This window comes from Gopherus flavomarginatus, chromosome 2, assembly GCF_025201925.1.
Source record: "Gopherus flavomarginatus isolate rGopFla2 chromosome 2, rGopFla2.mat.asm, whole genome shotgun sequence".
Lineage (NCBI taxonomy): Eukaryota > Metazoa > Chordata > Testudines > Testudinidae > Gopherus > Gopherus flavomarginatus.
This window is the reverse complement of record NC_066618.1, coordinates 58,308,138-58,328,599: the sequence shown is the minus strand read 5'-3', so window position 1 is coordinate 58,328,599 and position 20,462 is coordinate 58,308,138. Positions and strand designations below refer to the sequence as shown.

At 44.9% G+C, this 20,462-nt stretch overlaps 2 protein-coding genes across 3 annotated transcripts in view; one reads left to right on the top strand and one right to left on the bottom strand.

Annotated features, from left to right (window-relative positions):
- The window catches only part of BZW2 (basic leucine zipper and W2 domains 2), an 89,697-nt gene extending 80,572 nt beyond the window's left edge, over nucleotides 1-9,125 (bottom strand). Inside the window, exon 1 of the mRNA XM_050938791.1 lies at nucleotides 8,979-9,125. Coding sequence (XP_050794748.1) covers nucleotides 8,979-9,115 — 137 coding nt within the window. The 5' untranslated portion in view covers nucleotides 9,116-9,125. The remainder of the gene's footprint in view (nucleotides 1-8,978) is intronic.
- A 226-nt stretch (nucleotides 9,126-9,351) lies between these two features.
- The window catches only part of ANKMY2 (ankyrin repeat and MYND domain containing 2), a 30,108-nt gene continuing 18,997 nt past the window's right edge, over nucleotides 9,352-20,462 (top strand). The window contains exon 1 of one of the 2 annotated variants that reach the window (XM_050938678.1): nucleotides 9,352-9,469. In XM_050938678.1, the coding sequence (XP_050794635.1) occupies nucleotides 9,403-9,469 (67 nt within the window). In that variant the 5' untranslated portion in view covers nucleotides 9,352-9,402. Of the gene's footprint in view, nucleotides 9,470-9,869; nucleotides 9,961-20,462 lie in introns of those variants that run through there. The other variant, XM_050938679.1, reaches the window with a different exon arrangement.

The following is a 20,462-nucleotide window of genomic DNA, read 5'->3' as shown; positions in this document are numbered from 1 at the left end:
GCGAGTGGGATAGAGGCAGATGTCTACCAAAAAGTCTTTATTAATGGGAAGGGCACCCATTCCAGGAGCAGGAGTTTCAAAATGTTTTACTGTTTGTGAAGACTATCTTGCACATGTTCCACTTGTATTCACACAGATGTGGCCACTCTCCTAATGAGGTCCAGAAAAACTGTGAAGTCTTCAGGAGGAGGCAATGTTGACTGTGGAGTGATTTCTTCTCCAGATGAGGCTGAGATATTTGGGGTGAGGGGACAGGAAAGGTTTTTTCCAATGTCTTCTCTGAGAGTTCCAATAAAGTAGGAGGTTGAGAAGACCTTGTCCTGAGTAGCCAACGAAGGCTTAGAAGTTTTAGAAGCAGGCCAAGGAACCCGATAAGGTCAGGGAGGAAAGTTCAACCCTCCACCATGGACTGGAAAGTTCACAGTGGGTTCACAAAGACCCAGCAAGAGACCATTTAAAGTCTTCTTAGTACAGTTGGGGTTCTGTCAGCCTTGTGCCAGCACTAAGCAGAAATGAAGGTACTTCTGTAGTCTGAGAGTATTTAATATTCATAAGGGGAAAAGTCTGCTGCAAGTAATAGAGGTATGGGAGCTAGTGGGTTGCAATCACAGCAAAACAGCTTCTTTGAGCCTTGAGGAGGCTCTTCTGGGCAGTCTGGGGCCTGGCAAGCAAGACCCAGTTCATTGGTCTCTCTGGAATCCACTGAGATGTCTCAGGAGGTCAGGGAGAGGATAGGGGGACCCAAGCCCTCCCTCTCCATTGGATCCCAGTTCAGGGCATGAGGAGAAAGAAGCGAGGGGCAGTCCCTTTTAGCTGCCACTCCAGAACAACCTCCCCTGGACTGCTTCCTACCTTCCCAGTTTTCCCTTCAATTTGAGGTGCGGCCCCAGCCTTCTGCTTACACAGTCTCAGTAGCTCAGGACTTCAGTTGTGCAAGGTAGAGGATGCTTCCCAACTCACCCTCAGAGTCCAGTTGCCCCCTCTCCCTTTTAGTCAGGGGGAAGAGGAATTCAGGCTGAGTCTTACTCATGGTCTTGGACCTTCCCCTGTAGATTGCTCTGCCTCAGTGGCTGCAGACAGTCTGCTTTCTTGCAGCTGGTCTCTCATCCATGCTGTTCCCGCCTCCCCAACTGAACTACCAGAGTTCCTTTTTAAGCAGGTCCTCCACAGGGAGCAAGCCCAGCAACTGCTATGGGGCAGGGCCTTGTTGGCCCAATACTGTTCTTTAGTGTGGGTCTGTAAATTCCATCACACTCTTCCCCATCCAAGCTGAGCACTACAGGGTCAGCCTGCACAAATGAGTCTTATCTGTCCTATGAAATGAAATCCACATTCTTCTAGTCAAATTCTGCTCGATACAGTACCTCAGACTCGTACAGCAGTAGTGAAAGGTACCAGTATATAATCCATGGGTTATGATCTTTCATGGCACTCAGTCACTGGAGGTGTGCCTGATCCGTCATGAGATGGAATGGCTGTCCCCATAAATAATAGCAGGGTGCTTCAATGGCCCATTTTACTGCCAAGGCCTCCTTTTCTATCACTGAGTATGCCACTTCCTGGAAAACAATTTCCAGCTGAGGTAAAGGATTGAGTGTTCTCCTCCTTCACCTCTTGGGACAACATGTACCCCAGACTGATATTGGAGGCATCCATCTGCAAGATGAAAGGTTTCAAAAAAATCAGGGTGAAACAGGATAGGTTCCTGACACGGTTGATCTTTTCACTGGACCTTCTGGGGGGCTGCATCTTTCACCAGGTCCACTAGCAGAGTCACAGTCATGGCAATATTAGAGATAAACCACATACAACAGCCTGCCAGTTAAAGGAAGCATTGTACCTACACTTTGTGGTAGGTTCGGGGCTTTCCTACCAATAGCCACAGGCACACACACACCCTCGCACTGTATATCCCAGGTACATCACATTTGGATTAGGTAGGTGGCATTTGGTGAGGTTAGTTGTACGTCCAGCACTTCCGAGAGCCCACAAAATCACTGCAACATGTTTTAAATGTTTATTCCAGGACTTGCTAGAGATGACGATGCCATAGTTGTATGCAGCTGCATACTGACCATGAGGCCAAAACCTTTGTCCATAAGCCTTTGGAAGGTGGCTGCCGTGCCATGAAGGCCAAATGGCATTATCTTAAATTGGTACAGGCCAAACAACATCTAGAATGGTGTGTTTTCTTAGGACTCTGAAGTAAAGGGGATATGCTAGTAACCCCTGGGTAGGTCAAGGGTGGTGACATACTTGGCAGCCCCATACCTCTTGAACAATTCATCATTAGGTGTCAACCTGGACACCACACTGACCTTCCAGAAGTCTGAGCAGAAACTGCTCGACTAATCACGTTTAGTTATCAACACTATAGGGCTTCACCACTCACTGACTCTTCAACCACCCCAAGACCTAACACAGCTTGCAGTTCCTTCTATACCATTTCGCACATGCATCTTGGCAATGACCAAAAGTTCTCTCATCCTTTCCCCCCTGTTTCGGTCTCTATGTGATAGAACACCAGGTGACTCTGTCCCAGAATTGCAGAAAAGACTGGGTGAGTTTCTGGATCTCCTGCCTTAGCTCCATCTGTGGTAACTCTCAAATACAGATTCCTTGTTGTATGCCTGTGTTTGCCCATTATATGTTGGCTAGAATCATAGAATATCAGAGTTGGAAGGGACCTCAGGAGATCATCTAGTCCAACTCCCTGCTCAAAGCAGGGCCAATCCCCAGACAGATTTTTACCCTAGTTCCCTAAATGGCCCTCTCAAAGATTGAACTCACAACCCTGGGTTTAGCAGGCCAATGCTCAAACCACTGAGCTATCCCTCCCCCCAAAAATTAAGCCTTAATGTTTCTGTCTGGTTCTGTTTCTGCCTAGAATTTCACATACTCCTCTGAAAGGTCTAACTTCTCTCTCAGCCACAGCACATACTGTACCGAATTCGTGACCTTGGAACTTAGTTTCTTCCACATCTCCCCAAGAAGGTCTACTACTCTCCTCACCTGTCTCTATAATAGTAATTTAAATGGGGAGAATCCATTTTGACACTTGAGAAACTTCGGGAATGGCAAAAGGAGTGATGGAATTAATTTTTTCCAATTGTGAATTCCAAGGCCACTAACTTCTGCATACTTTTCAAGGTCTTATTAAAACTCTCTACCAGCCAGTTAGATTCAAGGTGGCACCCTGACCTTCTTAAAGCTTTTATCCTCAATACTCTACTTGGTTCCTTCATAAGTTGGGACAAAGTTGGTGCCCTCATCTGTGATTAGCTCCAGAAGGATCCCCACTTGGCTGAACACTTTCATGAGCTCCAGGGTAGCTGCCTTCATGGAGCAGAGTGGACTTGCCTCAGAGTACCTTGTAGTATAGACTAATATGACCAGAATGTGCTGGAATCCAGGTGCATTCTTTTCCAATGGGCCCACCAGGTCCAACAGGGTCCCTTCCACGGGGAGGGGTATCAGCAGGGCCCAGGGTACTTTCTCTTGATTTGTCCACTGGCAGCCTGGGCAGGAGACACAGTACTCTCATACCAGCCAATAGAAACAAAGTAACTTTGTTAGGAGTTTTTTCTCCCCCCAACCAATGTGCCCCTCACAGGGTAGGACATGTGCCAGGTGTAGTATTTCTTTGCGGTACTTTTTTGGGACAAGCAGTTGCACTTTAACCTTCCCTATATGATGGGCCTTCTCTGCTCTATATATTTTCTCTTACCTCTAGCTTGAAGTATGGCCATTGTTTCAGGAATCGAGGTTTGAGCAACTCGCCACTGACTCAGGTGACCTGTTTGCAGGCGCTTTCCAACTTTGGGTCATTTATATGTTTTGCAACGAAACACAGATTGTTAGAAAACATGTCAGTCGTTGACAGCTCATTTAATTCCTCCTATTTGTCCCCTCTGGAGAAAGTCCATGCCATACCACTCAAGGGAACACCCTTGCAGGCTGCCGTTCATTCTCCTGGGTGCTCCTCACCTATGCTTGCTGTGGCTTATGGCTCTGCTCTCCTTCCATCTCTGGTGTTGGTAGCAGTCCCTCCCAGAGGTTCCCTGATCTCAGATCTCATCAGGTACCTAAAAAACCTCCAATCTTGCCTGATTATCACCATCCTGCATAGGGAGTATGCCCAGCAGCTGCTGAAAGGCAGGGCCTTCTTGAGCCAGTACTATTCCACCACTCCTTGTGCCTTACTGTGGGCTCTGGAAACCACACGTCAGAGCTTCTCAAAATTAAAAAAAAGGCATAAATCCTTTTAAATAGAAAGTGGTAGGCAACCTCAACACAGGGGTCATTACCAGCCCTCCCTCACTTCTCAATCTATTTAGTTAGAGCACATTTACAAAGCAGCTAAAGTTTTTTGTTTAAATTATGAATGGAAGAGACTATGGCAAAAGCATGGCAATCCAAACAGTCCCAGTAATTAAAAACTAGTGGACAGAAGAGGTAATCTGGAATGTACGGGTACAATAAAACAGAATCCACAAGTACTTGTATAACTTATGTCTTGTTTTGCTGTTGCTGTTATAATAAATACACATCTATGGACTTCATTGATTTTTGAAACTCAGTGAGGCAATTCACACCACTGAAACAATGGAGCAGGATTTAATCACCACAAAAATGTTTGAATAAAATGATCATGATCTGACTTGCACCGACCAATGGAAGAAAATTCAGCTGGTTGATTAAACAATCTCTTAAAAGATTACCTATAAAAGAAACAAAACAAGAGCACAAACTCAATACATCTTGAAAATTCTTATGAAACTTCGAGAGAAGAAGAGACTTTACTTTCCTGTTTTCGTTAAGCTTCTCAGGTGACTAAGGCTATGTCTACACTACCACTTATGTCAGCAAAACTTATGTCACTCAGGGGTGTGAAAAAAGTACACCCCAAGCGACATAAGTTACACTACCATAAGCGCCGGTGTGGGCAGGGCTATGTTGGCAGGAGAGCTTCTCCCATCAGCACAGAGCAGCTACACGAGATCTTACAGCAGAGTAGCTGCATCAGTACAGCTGTGCTGCTGTAAGCTCTCTAGTGTAGACATAGCCTAAGAAATGCATATTGGAAGCTCTGAGCCCTCAGTTAGAGGAATAGAGAGTTGGATCCTTAACAAAGAGCACTTGATCCTTGAGTATTTTAATAGAGAAGGTTCAGAGAAGAGTCACAAGAATTATTAATGGATTAGAAAACATGCCTTATAGTGAAAGATTCAAGTCTACTTAGCTTGTCAAAGAAAAGGTTAAGGGGTGACTTGATCACAGTCTGTAAAGTACCTACACAGGGAACAGAAATGCAGTATTAGAGGTGTCTTCAATCTAGCAAAGTATAGCAAGATCCACTGCCTGCAAGTTGAAGCTACACTAATTTAGTCTTAAAATGAGGCATAATTTTTTAAGCAGTGAGAATAACGAACCATTGGAACAACCTACCAAGTGTTATGAAGAATTCTCCAACACTGGCAATTGTTAAATCAGGATTGGGTGTTTTTCTAAAAGATACGCTTTAATTCAAACAGGAGTTAATTCAGGGAAGTCCTATGGCCTGTGTTATGCAAGAGGTCAGACTAGATCAGTGGTCCTCAAACTATGGGGCAAACTCCCCCAGGGGGCACAGAGGAATGTTCAGGGGGGTGCAGTAGGCCCCAGGCCAGTGCTCACAGGAGGTGGGGAGGGAGCACCACCCAGGCCTGCTCTGCCCCCAGTTCTGCTCCAGCCCCAGCTGCCACCCTGGTTTCCAGGAGGAGGCACAGACAGGTTCCATTAAGGGGGCAAGGGAGCGCAGTGGGAAAAATTTGAGGACCACTGGACTAGATGATCACAACGATTCTTCCTGGCTACAAAAATAAGAGTTTTTAAAAATCTGAATGAAAGTTACTTCCCCTCTAAATTTATCAGATTACTAGGTACTTGTGATGCCATAATACAACCAGTTCTCTAGTGAGTCAGAGTCTTCCTAAGTAGAAAAGATCTGAATTCAGGGTGGATTAACTACACCTCTACCCCGATATAATGCAACCCGATATAACACAAATTCGGATATAACACGGTAAAGCAGTGCTCCACGGGGGCGGGGCTGTGCACTCCTGTGAATCAAAGCAAGTTCAATATAACTTTTGATATAAACTTCACCTATAACGCGGTAAGATTTTTTGGCTCCTGAGGACAGTGTTATATCGGGGTAGAGGTGTAATTCAAAGTAATTTAATTCATCAAGCAAGAAACCTTGATTTAAATACTCAATTTTAATATTGATTTGCATTTTTACTTTGTTTTTATCCTAAAGAAAAGATTATTCTTATCAGTTGGCATAATTTGATATACAGGGAGATATACAATATCTATACACATTTATTTAAGCAACTTTATAGATTAACAAATTTATTAAAATTCTTAATTTTACTTTATGTTAAAAAATGGCAAACGATATATTTCTTATTTACTAGAGGACGATTAACATTTTAATTCATGATTTGTGTCAAGTTGCATTTGGACTGAAATTGGAATTCAATTAAATACTGCATGTACAAAAGCAGCATTTTTTAATTGTTTTTATAGTTAAATAAAACTACCTTAAATGTGCTGTATACACAAGAAAAAAAAGTTTAACATGTTTTGCATCTAAAACTAGCTGATTTATTAAAACAGAAAGTATTATCTATAGTTAATGGATTGAACTGAATGTTTCTGGTCACCATGTCCTTCAAGATTTTAGAATTACAAATCTCATCCTCTCAACTTATTTTAATCATACTGGAAGAGGAAAACAAGCTTTGTAGCTTTTTCAACTCTCAGTTTCTCAACTTTGAATGAACTAGTTATTGAACTGAATTAGCTAAATAAACTGAAATGAAGATAATCTCTGCACACTTGCAGAAGAGGATACTGTTGTCTACATCTGGTTTAGCAATTCAAGACACTCTAGCCAGGTGCTTAGCCAATGACTTCCATCAGCATAGCAGACTGACATTCTTTAAAGATATCAGAGGGTAGCTGTGTTAGTCTGGATCTGTAAAAGCAGCAAAGAATCCTGTGGCACCTTATAGACTAACAGACGTTTTGGAGCATGAGCTTTCGTGGGTGAATACCCACTTCCTCAGATGCATGTAATGGAAAATATCCAGGGGCAGGTATATATATGTGTGCTAGCAAGCAAGCTAGAGATAACGAGGTCAGTTCAATCAGGGAGGATGAGGCCCCTGTTCTAGCAGTTGAGGTGTGAAAAACCAAGAGAGGAGAAACTGGTTCTGTAATTGGCAAGCCATTCACAGTCTTTGTTCAATCCTGAGCTGATGGTGTCAAATTTGCAGATGAACTGAAGCTCAGCAGTTTCTCTTTGAAGTCTGGTCCTGAAGTTTTTTTGCTGCAGGATGGCCACCTTAAGGTCTGCTATAGTGTGGCCAGGGAGGTTGAAGTGCTCTCCTACAGGTTTTTGTATATTAGGAATGGCAATATTGGTTTTCACACCTCAACTGCTAGAACAGGGCCTCATCCTCCCTGATTGAACTGACCTCGTTATCTCTAGCTTGCTTGCTAGCACACATATATATACCTGCCCCTGGATATTTCCATTACATGCATCTGAGGAAGTGGGTATTCACCCACGAAAGCTCATGCTCCAAAACGTCTGTTAGTCTATAAGGTGCCACAGGATTCTTTGCTGCTTATTCTTTAAAGAGTTAGCAGCAAACATATACTGCCTGAATATTTTTAATTTAATTTAAAAGATTTTAATAGATTATAAGTTTGGGCTTTAACCTAGGTTGTCAGTTTCAAATTTAATTTTAAATAGATTTTAAAAAAATGATTTTACTTTTTTTTTTTTTAAATCCACTCTAACTAAATTACTAATGGGGGAAGGGGAAGCAGAAACAAGAAGTGTACAGGTCTTCTTATATAGCAGAAAAACAACAGAATGGCACAAACCTATATTTTCCCTTTACAAGTCCTTTAATCCATTTCACATCTATTAGGTAGTACAGGATATGGTAGATTAAAATTCCAGTTGACAATTTAACTTCAACAGCCTCTGTTGTATTTCATGGATCTGTTAGTTTTACACTGGGCCTTTAATCCATCCTCTTATAACTGCAATGCAATTTCCTTTTGATGGATGGGTGTAAATAGGTATAAAGAGTATAAACGCATATTTAGTAAAATTTCCAACTGCGTATTTTCACAAGCCTTGAACTTTGAGTCTTAACGAAAAAAAAACCACCTACTTGAAAGATAATTAACTCTATGAGCATAAAAATAAAATAGAACTGGACATATAAATGAAGTCTGTTAAAAGTACTTTAGACAAACCCCAAAGGTGTTTCTGACCAACAGGTCAGCAGACACCTGCAACCACAGTTTGTAACTTTCAATCCTGAAAAATAACCTCAGCAGTCTCTTTTTTTTTTTTAAATTATATAGTGATACATTTAAAATAATACCACAAAGGTCAGACCTCACAGCCCACAATTCATGCAGGGGGTATATTTTAAAACACAACCAACCTGGGGAATCCACCTACCAATTGGATGGGGGTGGCTGTTATAATGCAAAGGTTGCGATCCCCTGATCTCCCAGGGTGGTAGTGGGCATCCCTGTTTGAAACTGCAGCGTACCCAGCAGCCAACCGACTCACTGCTCCACACAAACTCTTATTGTTGTTACGTTACACAACTAAGCAGCTGCCTGCTTCATCACAGCTCGTGAAACAAGGGCACCGCAGAGCTAAGCCATTCGTTTCCACCTCTTTGCAGGGCTGCCGTGCCCGGAGAGCTCCCACAACCACCACCCGCAATAACCCACCCCAGCTCCAGAGGAGCCAGGCGGCTCGGTGCCCGGCTGATGCCCAAGACAATTTGCGGAGGAGCGTGTCCAGGATGGATGCACAACCCCCCAGCCAAACTCGCTCTCGCTTCTCCCGCCTCCCCTCCCGCTTCTTCCTGCCAGAGGGTCCCCGCCGCCCTTACCTCTGGGGGCTGCCGGGCCGCAGGAACACGAGCCGGCACGCAGCAGCCACACACACAGTGAAGCGGCGAAGCACAGAGCCGCAGAGATACATTAGCGACCCAGCTGTTCTTTCCCCCCCTCCCCCGGGCCGTACCATCAGTCAGCTAACGCGGGGGGGCGGATTGGAATGGAAACAACAGGACCCACCAACCCGAGCGCGGGGCCTGGGCCTGGGCCCTCCCCCACGCAGAAGGCAGCGCGGGCGGCCCTTTGTATTCGGAAATCAAACCTCCGCGCGCGGGCAGGGGCGGCCGCCGCGTTCTCCCCCCCCCGCCGCCGGAGGAGGAATGGTTGGGCCCCCGGCGGGGGGTGGAGCTGCTCCGAGGGGTGGGGAGTACCGAGCAGGCGGGGGCGCTGTCGTGTCTGGCCCCGCCGCGAGGCGCCATGGCTGCCCCCAGGAGGGGTGAGCTGAGCCCGGCGGAGAAGGAGCTGCTGGCCGTGATCGCCCAAGGTGAGGCTGCCCCTGGCCCTGCCCCTGCGGCCTGAGCGCGGGTTCCCGCCCCGGCGCTCGGACTGGGGCTGCTAGAACCGGGGGAGGAGATTTCCCGCACTGAAGGCCGGGAATAGCTGGCAGCTCGGGAGCCCTGTGGCGAGCCCGGGGCCGCTCGGCTGGGGGCGGGGCGAGAGCGTTACTGCAGCGCCAGCCGCTGGGCGGGTTGTTCGCTCTGTGTTACAGGGCAGCGCCCGGCTGCCCCGGGGTGACTGGCCGGCCGGGGACGAGCCGGGCACGGATAGTGCCGCCTTGGCGCTTAGGTCTCTCCCACGCAGAGACCGACACTAGCCGGGGGGATGTTTGTTTCCGCTTCCAGGGTCACTCTCGCCGCTGCAGCCCATCTGCTCGCGGTGGCGGAGGGAACCCCATTGGCGTGGCGGCTCCCGCAGGAAACACCAGCGATTGACTGGGCTGCTGACCGCCGTATTCCCGGGCAGGCTGGGATCTGGGTCAGTTCCCCCCCCTCCGCCTCTGGGGGTTGAGACTCTAACCGCCTGCGCCCTGAAGGGCCGGGAGCTGCAGACTTTCCTGCCTCTCTTTCTCTGCCCCAGGCTGCAAACCCAACAGGTGTGGGTCACTGCAGCCCTATTTCCACCGCGAGCTCTCTGCTTGAGCAAACAGAGAAGAATCTAATCAGTTTCCCAGGGGACCAGCTGTCCTCTTCCCTGTTACTTTCGCTCTTGCTCGTTTTCCTCTTACCCAGAGCCAGATTTAGGGGTAGGTGACTGCCTGGGGTGCCCGGCTTCAGGATGCTGCGCTTGGGCTGCTGTATTTCTTGTTAGTGACAGCAGGGAGAATAGAATGTTTGAAGTAACATGTTTCAGGTATTCCGCAGGGGGATTTATTTTTCGCTAGCCTAGACTTTTGTAGCATCTCATAGAACCTTCCAGGCTTTCTGAGAACTACATTTTCCTCAAACATCCTACAGCGTTATTAGCCATGCCCTCGCAGGTATATAAGGGACAGAGTGTCGCCAGTCAGTCAGTGAGATATAAAACTGAATCAAAGTGAAGTGAGAGCCCAGCTGCGATATTGTGAACCCTGTTCTATTGTGTACTTGTGAAAGTGTACTTGTGTTTTAAGACTTGAAGAGTGTAAATAACAACTAATAAAAGACATATTTTATGAGACACCAGAGGTATCTATCGAACCCCTATCTACACAGCAATATAAAATAATTACTCTTTTTTTTGCCATGCATAACATGTAATGTTTGATGACTTTCTAAGATTGCAGAACATAGACTTTTGCACTCCCTAGTACTGTCTATTTTCCATGTAGAAAATAAAAGATTCCCCTAAAGAAGCCTTCAGGAGCTCAATGTAGGAAGTAAAAAGCTCAATTGCAATCTAGTTTGCAGCAAGGAGCAAATTTGATTGGAAAATATCTGAAACAGAACAACATAGGCCAGACTTCAAGCCTATAGTGATTGTCCCAGTGCAGAAGAAATTGAACAAAACATAATGATGGAAGTCCTATTACTAATGAATTATTCGATTTATATGAAGATAAGGAATGGAAATGTGAGGAAAGTGGTGGAGAATCATCCAGTTTTCCTGGTCATGTACAGGAGAATGATGATAAAGAAGAATGTGGCTCACATGAATAGGAGAGGAATTAGGCTTGTATGATGACAGAAACAGCCATGAGAAAAATTGCACACTACAGATCGATACATTAGAGCCTGCTTTATGGCTGGCGATCCTAAACTCTACAGATATTGATCATGCCAGCAAAATGGAGGATATGATGTTTCCAGTAAATGAGCAGAACTGTTCTCAAAGTCACACTGGAAGAAGTGCTGGTGAGAAACTGAATTGGCATTGGTTAGTTTACTTGAAATTAACTGACTGTGTTCTGGTTTTGTTGCAAAATATTTGACAAGAATGCCAAATTGTTGCTTGCGCTTTCTGGGTACAGTCACTGGCATAATTTAGCTGATGCTCTGAAGAAACCCCACCATTTTATGGCCTATTCCAAAAGGATGGAGATCAAGACCAGGCTCAAGCTGAATAAATGCACAGACACAGAAAACCAACACATTGTTAATGTAGAAACCCAGCACTGGAAGAACGTGCTTGAGCGTCTGATCTCAATTATCCTCTTCCTTGCAAACATATAATTAGTCACAGTGAAAAATTGTCATTTACAGTAAGATTAGTTGACAAGGATGTCTGTATCCAAATAAACATTTGATCTGTTTCCGGTCTGTGGATGCCTCCACTGGAAAAGGCCTAAAAGAACCGTTTATGAATATTTTGAATGAGAATAAAATAAAGCTTCAGGATTGCCGTGGCCAAGGCTATGACAGTGGCATGAACATGAAGGTAAGAAATAGTGGCATCCAGGCAAGGATCCTTGCATTGAATCTAAGAGATTTCTTCGTGCATTGCGGCTGTCATTCCCTCAATCTGGTTGTGTCAGATGCTGTGTCATCTTCTTTAGATTCAGTATCTCTCTTCAGAGTACTGCGAAGGATATATGTCCTGTTGAGCATCAGCCATCAGGTGGAAAATCCTCATAGACAGTGTTACAAATCTGACCGGGAAGCCTCTAAGGGACACTTGCTGGGAGAGCCGCATTGACAGCATGAAGCCAGTGAGGAAACAAGTGACTGAGATTTACAAAACCCTGATGGAATTGGTACAGTTGAATAAAGTCAAGGCTGGAATCTGACATAAGGCACAAAGCCTGGCAAACCAGATCACTGACTTCAAATTTCTGGTCTTAAATGTAGTTGGGCACAATATTCTTCTGTTCCAAGTAAATGTTGTAAGCAAGGCATTACAAACTCAGTCAATGGACATCGTGACCACCACTACTACTTTGATGAGAAGCTGTCTTGAGTTCGTTGTTGCCTGCAAAGAAAACAGATTTTAAGGTGCTGTCACTGCCAAAGAAATGGTGGAAAACTTAGGAGTTGAGCCTGTATTCGCCAGAAAACGAGACCGTTTGGTTACGAAGGCAGAGATGACGCAGTGGCAAGCTCAGAAGAAAAATTTGAGGGAGTTTTTTTGTTGACACTGCTTGGGTGTCCATCAAAGAAGGGTTCGGATACAAAAACAGGTCTTTTCATGGTGCTTTATTTATGACCTTAGTAAGCTGCTGGGGGACAGGAAAACACTTTTGAACAATTGTGTAGACGCTCACATGGGAATGTTTGGACATCGATGATAAAGACCTCTATGTTGAATTGGACAACATCCATCACATTTTGCCACACAGGAAGCACTCTCCACCCCAGGTTCTCAATTAATTTATGATGCAGAGCTGAAGGACACTTTTCCTAATTTGTGAATAGCTTTGAGGATTCTGTTTATGCTGTCAGTCACAAGTGGAGCACAGCTTCTTGAAGCTAAGGGCTTGTCTACATCACAAAGTTGCAGCGCTGGTGAGGGGGTTACAGTGCTGCAACTTAGGAGGTGTACACATCTGCAGGGCATCACCAGCGCTGCAACTCCCTGTTTGCAGCGCTGGCCGTACTCCCGTTTTGTCTCGGGTGTAGAGGATCCAGCGCTGGTGATCCAGCGCTGGTAATCAAGTGTAGACACTTACCGGTGCTTTTCTTGACCTCCGTGGAATAAGCAGGTATCCCAGCATACCTGAGGAAGCCTCTGGTAATCAAGCTGGTCTCCTTCCCCGGTTTGCTCTCGCGTTCCCCGAACCTGAGCAAGCAGGTCTCCTTCCCTGCGGTTTGCAGGGTGGTTCGGGGAACGGGAGAGCAAACCGCGGCGAAGCTGGTCTCCTTACCCGGTTTGCTCTCGCGTTCCCCGAACAAGCAGGTCTCCTTCCCTGCGGTTTGCTGGGTGGTTCCGGGAACGCGATAGCAAACCGCGGCGAAGCTGGTCTCCTTCCCCGGTTTGCTCTCGCGTTCCCCGAACCCCCGAGCAAGCAGGTCTCCTTCCCTGCGGTTTGCAGGGGGGTTCGGGGAACGCGAGAGCAAACCGCGGCGAAGCTGGTCTCCTTCCCCGGTTTGCTCTCGCGTTCCCCGAACAAGCAGGTCTCCTTCCCTGCGGTTTGCTGGGTGGTTCGGGGAACGCGAGAGCAAACCGCGGCGAAGCTGGTCTCCTTCCCCGGTTTGCTCTCGCCGTTCCCCGAACCCCCTTGAAGCCGCCCAACAGCGCTGCAGTGTGGCCACATCTAACACCACTTGCAGCGCTGGTTGCTGTAAGTGTGGCCACTCTGCAGCGCTGGCCCTATACAGCTGTACTAATACAGCTGTAACAACCAGTGCTGCAAAATTGTAGATGTAGACATACCCTAAGATTCATTAAAACATATCTTCAGTCGACGATGGCTGATGAAAGACTGACATCACTTGCTACTTTATTGCTTGAGAATGCCATTGGCCAGTCTTCGGATCTCTCTGATCTCTCAGTTTGTGAGGGCAAAGGCAAGAAAAGTGACCTTTTGAACTAAAGGACTAGGGTTAACATTCTAAGGCTGTCACCTACTGTAACACTATTTAATACTGGTCCACCCAATGTTGGTGTACAGTTCAATTTCTTGATGTTAGTACATTTCAGTTGTCATTAAAATTAAATATCTTCTATAAGCTTAGAGGAAACAAATTTTTGTTCGCTTTTATATGGCAGGAATACAGATTTACATATCCTAGCATGCAAATCTATCATCTTATACGACAGGGATAAATCATGCATCAAAGTCATGAAATGAGCTACAATTGCAATAAAAAAATAAGGTATTCAAAAGTTTAACAAATGGAGGGGGAATGCCATCTGGTCTAGGGCCGGCCGTGCTCACAGGGATCCACATGGGCGAACAGATTTTTATATCTGTTGGAAGTGACAGAAGGCTTACACAGTGCTGGCTCCTTTCCCTCTTATTTTAGCTCTACATGAGGGAGCACAATTCAGGTTCTGAATCAGTCCTGCCCCAGGATTTAGAGAGGATTTATTATATTGTGTAGTTGGTAGGTATGGGGATGCCTCATTGCAAATTTTTACACTTACACACACACCCTCTTATTGTACGCATTGCACTAGCATGTTCCCTGGCTAATATCTAAACTGCTAGTGGCTTCTTTGTAGTGTGTTTCAGTGCATTAACTTCTCAAAAACGCTTCCCATCAAATAATATTAAGGGCCCAGCAATCGTATTTTTCATCTGTTACTATCCTGGCCAAGAAAAATGACATCGCTTTTCATGCTGATCTGTGGCCATACAGGATCCAAAATGTAGTTTCCTGGGTCTGTATATATGAAGATGACCTGAGAATGAGCCTGTTCAACACATTGCTGATGTCTGCTTCCTTGTTTAGTTCCAGATGCTAATCACTTGTTATTCATAAACAGCAAGTGGAAGAGGGGCCTTAGGTTTTTATTTGCCTGTTTGTTCTGCAGAGAGACTTTTGGAGGGAGGGGGATCATCTTGAAATCTAGTATTTTTTTTTTATCTGCTCTTGACTTTTTAAATGCCAGAACAGGAAATTATAATGCTTTTCTTTTACCTATTAGCATAGGAAAGACCCACAAAAATAAAGGAAACTGATTTTACAAAGGAAACGGGGAAACTGACTATAACCAGGGTGCAGTCAAATGCACAGAGTAACCCAACTGAGTGTGGTGGGAGGGGAAAAGAGACTTTTTCCTTCTAATTTCTGTCAGTTACAGTAATCTTCAGAGCTACTGTTAGAAATAGTAAGCAAACAACTTGAAAATAGTTGACAGTGCTCCTCTAAGAAAAATGAACATGATCACAGTATTTTCCAATTACTTACAACTTGCACAATTATAATTACACCTCTACCCTGACATAACGTGACCCGATACAACGTGGGTTCGCATACAAGGCAGTAAAGCTCTGACACGCTGCTCTGAGCAGCGTGTTACGGGTGCTGGGCCAGGCTAGGGCTGAGGGGTTTGATAAGGGGCAGAGGGTCTTGGGGGTGGTCAAGGGCTTCCCTCCTCCCCAAGGTCTGGGGAGCAGGAGCTGTGAGAGGGTACTTTTGGGGGCCCCGCAGTCCCAGAGTGGCCCGGGGAATTAGCGGGGGGCTGGGAGCAGCCCACTCTGTTTCCCTCGCCCCGGCCCCAGCTGTGTCACTCGGGGGAGGGAGCTTGGGGGAAGGGATTCCCCCCACACACACTCACCAGCAGCGGCGGAAGCGGAGCAGTCTGGCCCCAGCCTGCTCCACTCTGCCAGCTCTCAGCCGCAGCACTCCACTTCCCGCCACAGGTCAGTACAGGGGGTGTCCTTTCCCCAACCTCCCCACACTCACCTGCGGCGGGAAGTGGAGTGCCGCACCTGGGAGCTGGTGGAGTGGAACGGGCTGGGGCCGCGTCGCTCCGCTTCCCACCGCTGGTGAGTGCAGAGGGCGTCCTTTCCCCAACCTTCCTGCCTCAGTCAGCTCCACTCCGCCAGCTCCCAGACGTGGCGCTCCACTTCCCGCCGCAGGTGAGTGCAGGACCTTTCCCCAGCCGCCCCCCAGCGACACGGCTGGGGCTGGGGCAAGGAAAGCGGAGCAGGCTGGGGCCACGTCACTCCGCTTACCACCGTAGGTGAGTGCGCGGGTGGGGCATCCTTTCCCCAACCTCCTCGCACTCATCGGCAGCGGGAAGCAGAGCACCGCACCTGGGAGCTGGTGGAGTGGAGTGGACTGGGACCAGGCTGCTCTGCTTCCCACCGCTGCCGGTGAGTGCCTGTTGGAGTGGGGAGGGGAATAGGGGTCGAAGCAGTCGGGACAGTGGTGTTGGGTAGGGGGTGGGGCCCTGGGGGTGATTAGGGATGGGGGTCTCTGGAGAGGGCAGTCAGGGAACAAGGAACAGGGGGGCAAAGCAAGTTTGACATAAGGCAATCTCACCTATATCACAGTGAGATTTTTTGTCTCCCGAGGGCCATGTGATATCGAGGTAGAGGTGTACTTAAAAATAAAACTTTTAAGGCAAGTAATATTTTAATTCTTTGCCATAAGATATAGACCTCATCTTAAAAAGCAGATAAGCTTTAAAATATTTTCTTTCCATTTTTGTTATAAGTGCAAGTCAGGGATTGGCAACCTTTAGCTCGCAGCCTGTCAGAGAAATCTGCTGGCGGGCCGGGATGGTTTGTTTACTTGCAGCGTCCACAGGTTTGGCCAATCGCAGCTCTCACTGGCCACAGTTTGCAGGTACAGGCCGATGGTGGCTGCGGGAAGCGGCATGGGCCAAGGGATGGGCTGGCCACCAAAAACGTAATGAGCTTGTGCCTGGGTCTTTTTTGCCATATTGGCGTCCTAAGTGATACACTTAACAATCAAATGTTTGTCTTCATTAATGGTTTTGATTTACTTGCCCTTCAGCTTGGATCATAAAACAAAACAAACAAAGCTAAAATGTCTGGTTCTCAGATGTTACCACAATGGATTTAAACATTTCAACAAAACAGCAATGTTTTTAAATATCGTAATTTAACAGTTCTAATAATACTGGGGTGTTTTTACTTTATAAAAACTACTTTTGGGTCTAAACTAATGGACAATGGCCCTTCATTTCACTCAGCATATTTAGCTGCCTACCCATGAAGAACATTGAGGCGAAATGTCTCTAGATTTACCCTCTTTGTACAACCCAGATTTCCTGGAAAATCACACAAAAGGAAGCTTGTTATGGTGTGATCTGACTGCACTAAACAGTTATTTAAAACAAATTATCTGTCACTTGGCATGCTTTCCTGAGGAGGGGATGAATTCAAGACAAAGTCTCAAGTATTGTTATGCTGAAATGTTGCTTAGAGAACACCTACGTATCTTGTTCTCCAACACCCCATCCCCCAGGTCAAAATAAGCTTTATCATTCAATTAAAGGGTTCTAGAACTTTTTAATTATAGTGACCACTTTGCTCCCCTCATTCTCCCACTTCCCCTGCAGCTGTATTTTCTGATCAGTTATGGCCTGATCCAAAGCCAGTAGAACCTAAAGGAATCTTTATGTTGACTGCAGTGGGCTTTGAATCAAGCTTGTATCCCTGTGGCTCACTTGAAAGGATTTTGTAGGCAAAAGTTTGAGACTTATGCAGAGACAGCCTACTCTGTTCTTCGAATTCTAAGCAATTACTCTTTAAAAAAATAACTTGGCTGCACTTTGGTTTGCTTATGCACAAAGCAAGCAAACAAACATTCCCACAACCTAACTGCTGAGGTATTTATTAGTATCTGTCTTTGTTTAACCAGCTCATGCCAGGTAATTTTATTTTTATGATGTCTTTTTTTTTTATCCTTTTTGTCCCAGGAAAAAAAGGATGGGCTTTAATTTGTTTGTCTTTAAATAATGGATATAGGTTTAGGACACTGGTAGAGTGGGAGTTTGGGGCTTGCGCTGGAGATTAGACACAGTTCTGGCTTTTGGTCTTGACCACTCGCTCAAGAAATACAGTCATTATGTCTGACATGGTTATATTATAATAGTAATGTCCCACTAATTTGACTGAAACCAGTTCTCATAGAACTCAAGGTCAGAGCAATTTAGTATTTAATACAGTACTATCATCACTTACATTGTCCTTGATGAATTAGGACCTCAGATCTTCTGCTACTACTGTCAGAATAATGAAACAGAACCAGGCCTTTTAAAAGATTAGAATTTGAATCTCAAAAGTGAGATATTTACCCTGGATTCTTGTAAATGTAGTTCATAACCGTTTTATTTTAAGTTTGGGATTTTTACTATCAGCTTACTTTTTTGCGCACCCCACTTTCTTCATCAACAGTATCTATAAAATCAAACATCTTCAACATAATACACACTTTAATTTGTATACAGCACAAATATTATGATCAACAGGAAAGCTGCATCAAAATTATTTTATGAATGGCTTTTTTATAAAATCAGCTTAAGACATAAGTATGAAAGTACTATCCAGAAACAACAAAACCATTCTCTTACTCCAACCTGGAAATCTATCACACTCCAGAGAAATATCCATGTTTAAATGCACTTAGAGTTTTCCTCCAATATTTCTTGCCTTGGTCACTGATGAACCCACTTCTCTCCCTTATTCGATCTCTTCTCACACATACCCATATCTACTGTCCTTACCATATATACTCGTTCATAAGCCAAATATTTTTGGTAAAAAAATGATGCATCAAAGAGCGGGGGTCAGCTTATAAATGAGTCTGCACCAAAATTTGATGATTTAGAACTCTATGGAATCATTGAATTGAATATCTAATACATTGTCATTTTGTTTACCTGGAGCGTCTGCAGGCATGGAGCCCCTCAGTTCCCTGTGGCCGCGGTTTGCCGTTCCCAGCCAATGGCATGCTACTTCCCGCAGCTCCCATTGGCTGGGAACGGCGAACTGCGGCCACGGGAACTGAGGGGCTCCATGCCTGCAGAGGCTCCAAGTAAACAAAACATCCTGATGCACCAGCGACTTACCTTGACAGGATGGGAGCCAAAGTTTGCCAACCCCTGAAATACAGGGTCGGCTTATAAAAGGTTCATACAGTTTTTGCTATTTTTACCTAACCATCTTGGGGGGGTCGGCTTATAAACGAACAGGCTAATGAACGAGTATATACAGTATTATACGATACCATTGTACGTGTTATGAGAGAATGATTTCAGGACACATACATACTCCTTCCTCCCAGAAAATACTCAGATCTTTTAGAGTGAATTCAGCTTGTGGAACCAGTATGGTACGCTGCCATTACAACACACTTTTTTGGATTTGAATTTTAGAGTGGGTGGGTTGGTTTGTATTTTGGCCAGAGTAGAAAGGAAAGGAGTGTTGCAAATGTAAACCAAAAAAAAAGTAAATTATAAATCATTTTTCATTCTGACAAACAAAGATTTCAAAGCACAGTAATACCTCTCAAATTAATATTCAAAGTTACTGGGAGAAGGATGTTAGTCATTAGTTAAAGGCTTTTTGATATCTATGGGAATGTTTATATTCAATACCTTAAAACAGTCCATTTGTATTTATTTACCAAGTCAGAGCTGTCCTGATGCAACTTATGAAAAAAAAATATTAATTTCCCAAGCTCAAGTTTATAGAGTAGTCTAATTGCTTCACGTAAGCAATTTTCTTTAATCATAGAACTTGGAAGGGACCTCGAGAGGTCATCTAGTTCAGTCCCCTGCACTTATGGCAGAACTAATTATCTAGACCATTCCTGACAGGTGTTTGTCTAACCTGCTCTTAAAAATGTACACTGATGGAAACTCCACAACCTCCATAGGCAATTTATTTCAGTGCTTAACCATCATGACAGTTAGGAAGGTTTTCCTAATGTCCAACCTAAACCTCCCTTGCTGAAATTTAAGCCCATTGCTTCTTGTCCAATCCTCAGATGTTAAGAAAAACCATTTTTCTTCCTCCTTGTAACAACTTTTTACATACTTGAAAACTGTTATCATGTCCCCTCTGTCTTCTCTTCTCTAGACTAAACAAACCCATTTTTTTTTATCTTCCCTCATAGGTCATGTTTTCTAGACCTTTAATCATTGTTGTTGCTCTTCTCTGAACTCTCTCCAGTTTTTCCTGAAATGTGATGCCTGAACTGGACACACTACTCTGCTTTGATTAGGCCTCAACTGGAGTAGAGTGGAAGAATTACTTCTCGTGTCTTGCTTACAACACTCCTGCTAATACATTCCAGAAGATGTTGGCTTTTTTTGCAACAGCATTACACTGTTGAGTCATATTTAGCTTGTGGTCCACTATGCCCCCCAGATCCCTTTCTGCAGTACTCCTTCCTGGGCAGTCATTTCCCATTAATGCAAGTCTTCTAATTACTTTACTTTGATTTTAAAACTTATTGGCCTTTAGCATCTAGAATTTAGTATTATTCATCCCTGAGTTTCTTCATGCTTGGTAACTTGACAAATTTAGTCTGAGTACTTAATTTAAAATCTTTCTATTTCTGATCTTGCATTGCTTTGATTCTTCATTTCCTCCCTTTTAAACCCTTACTTTTGATGAACACCATTTTATTTTATTTTTA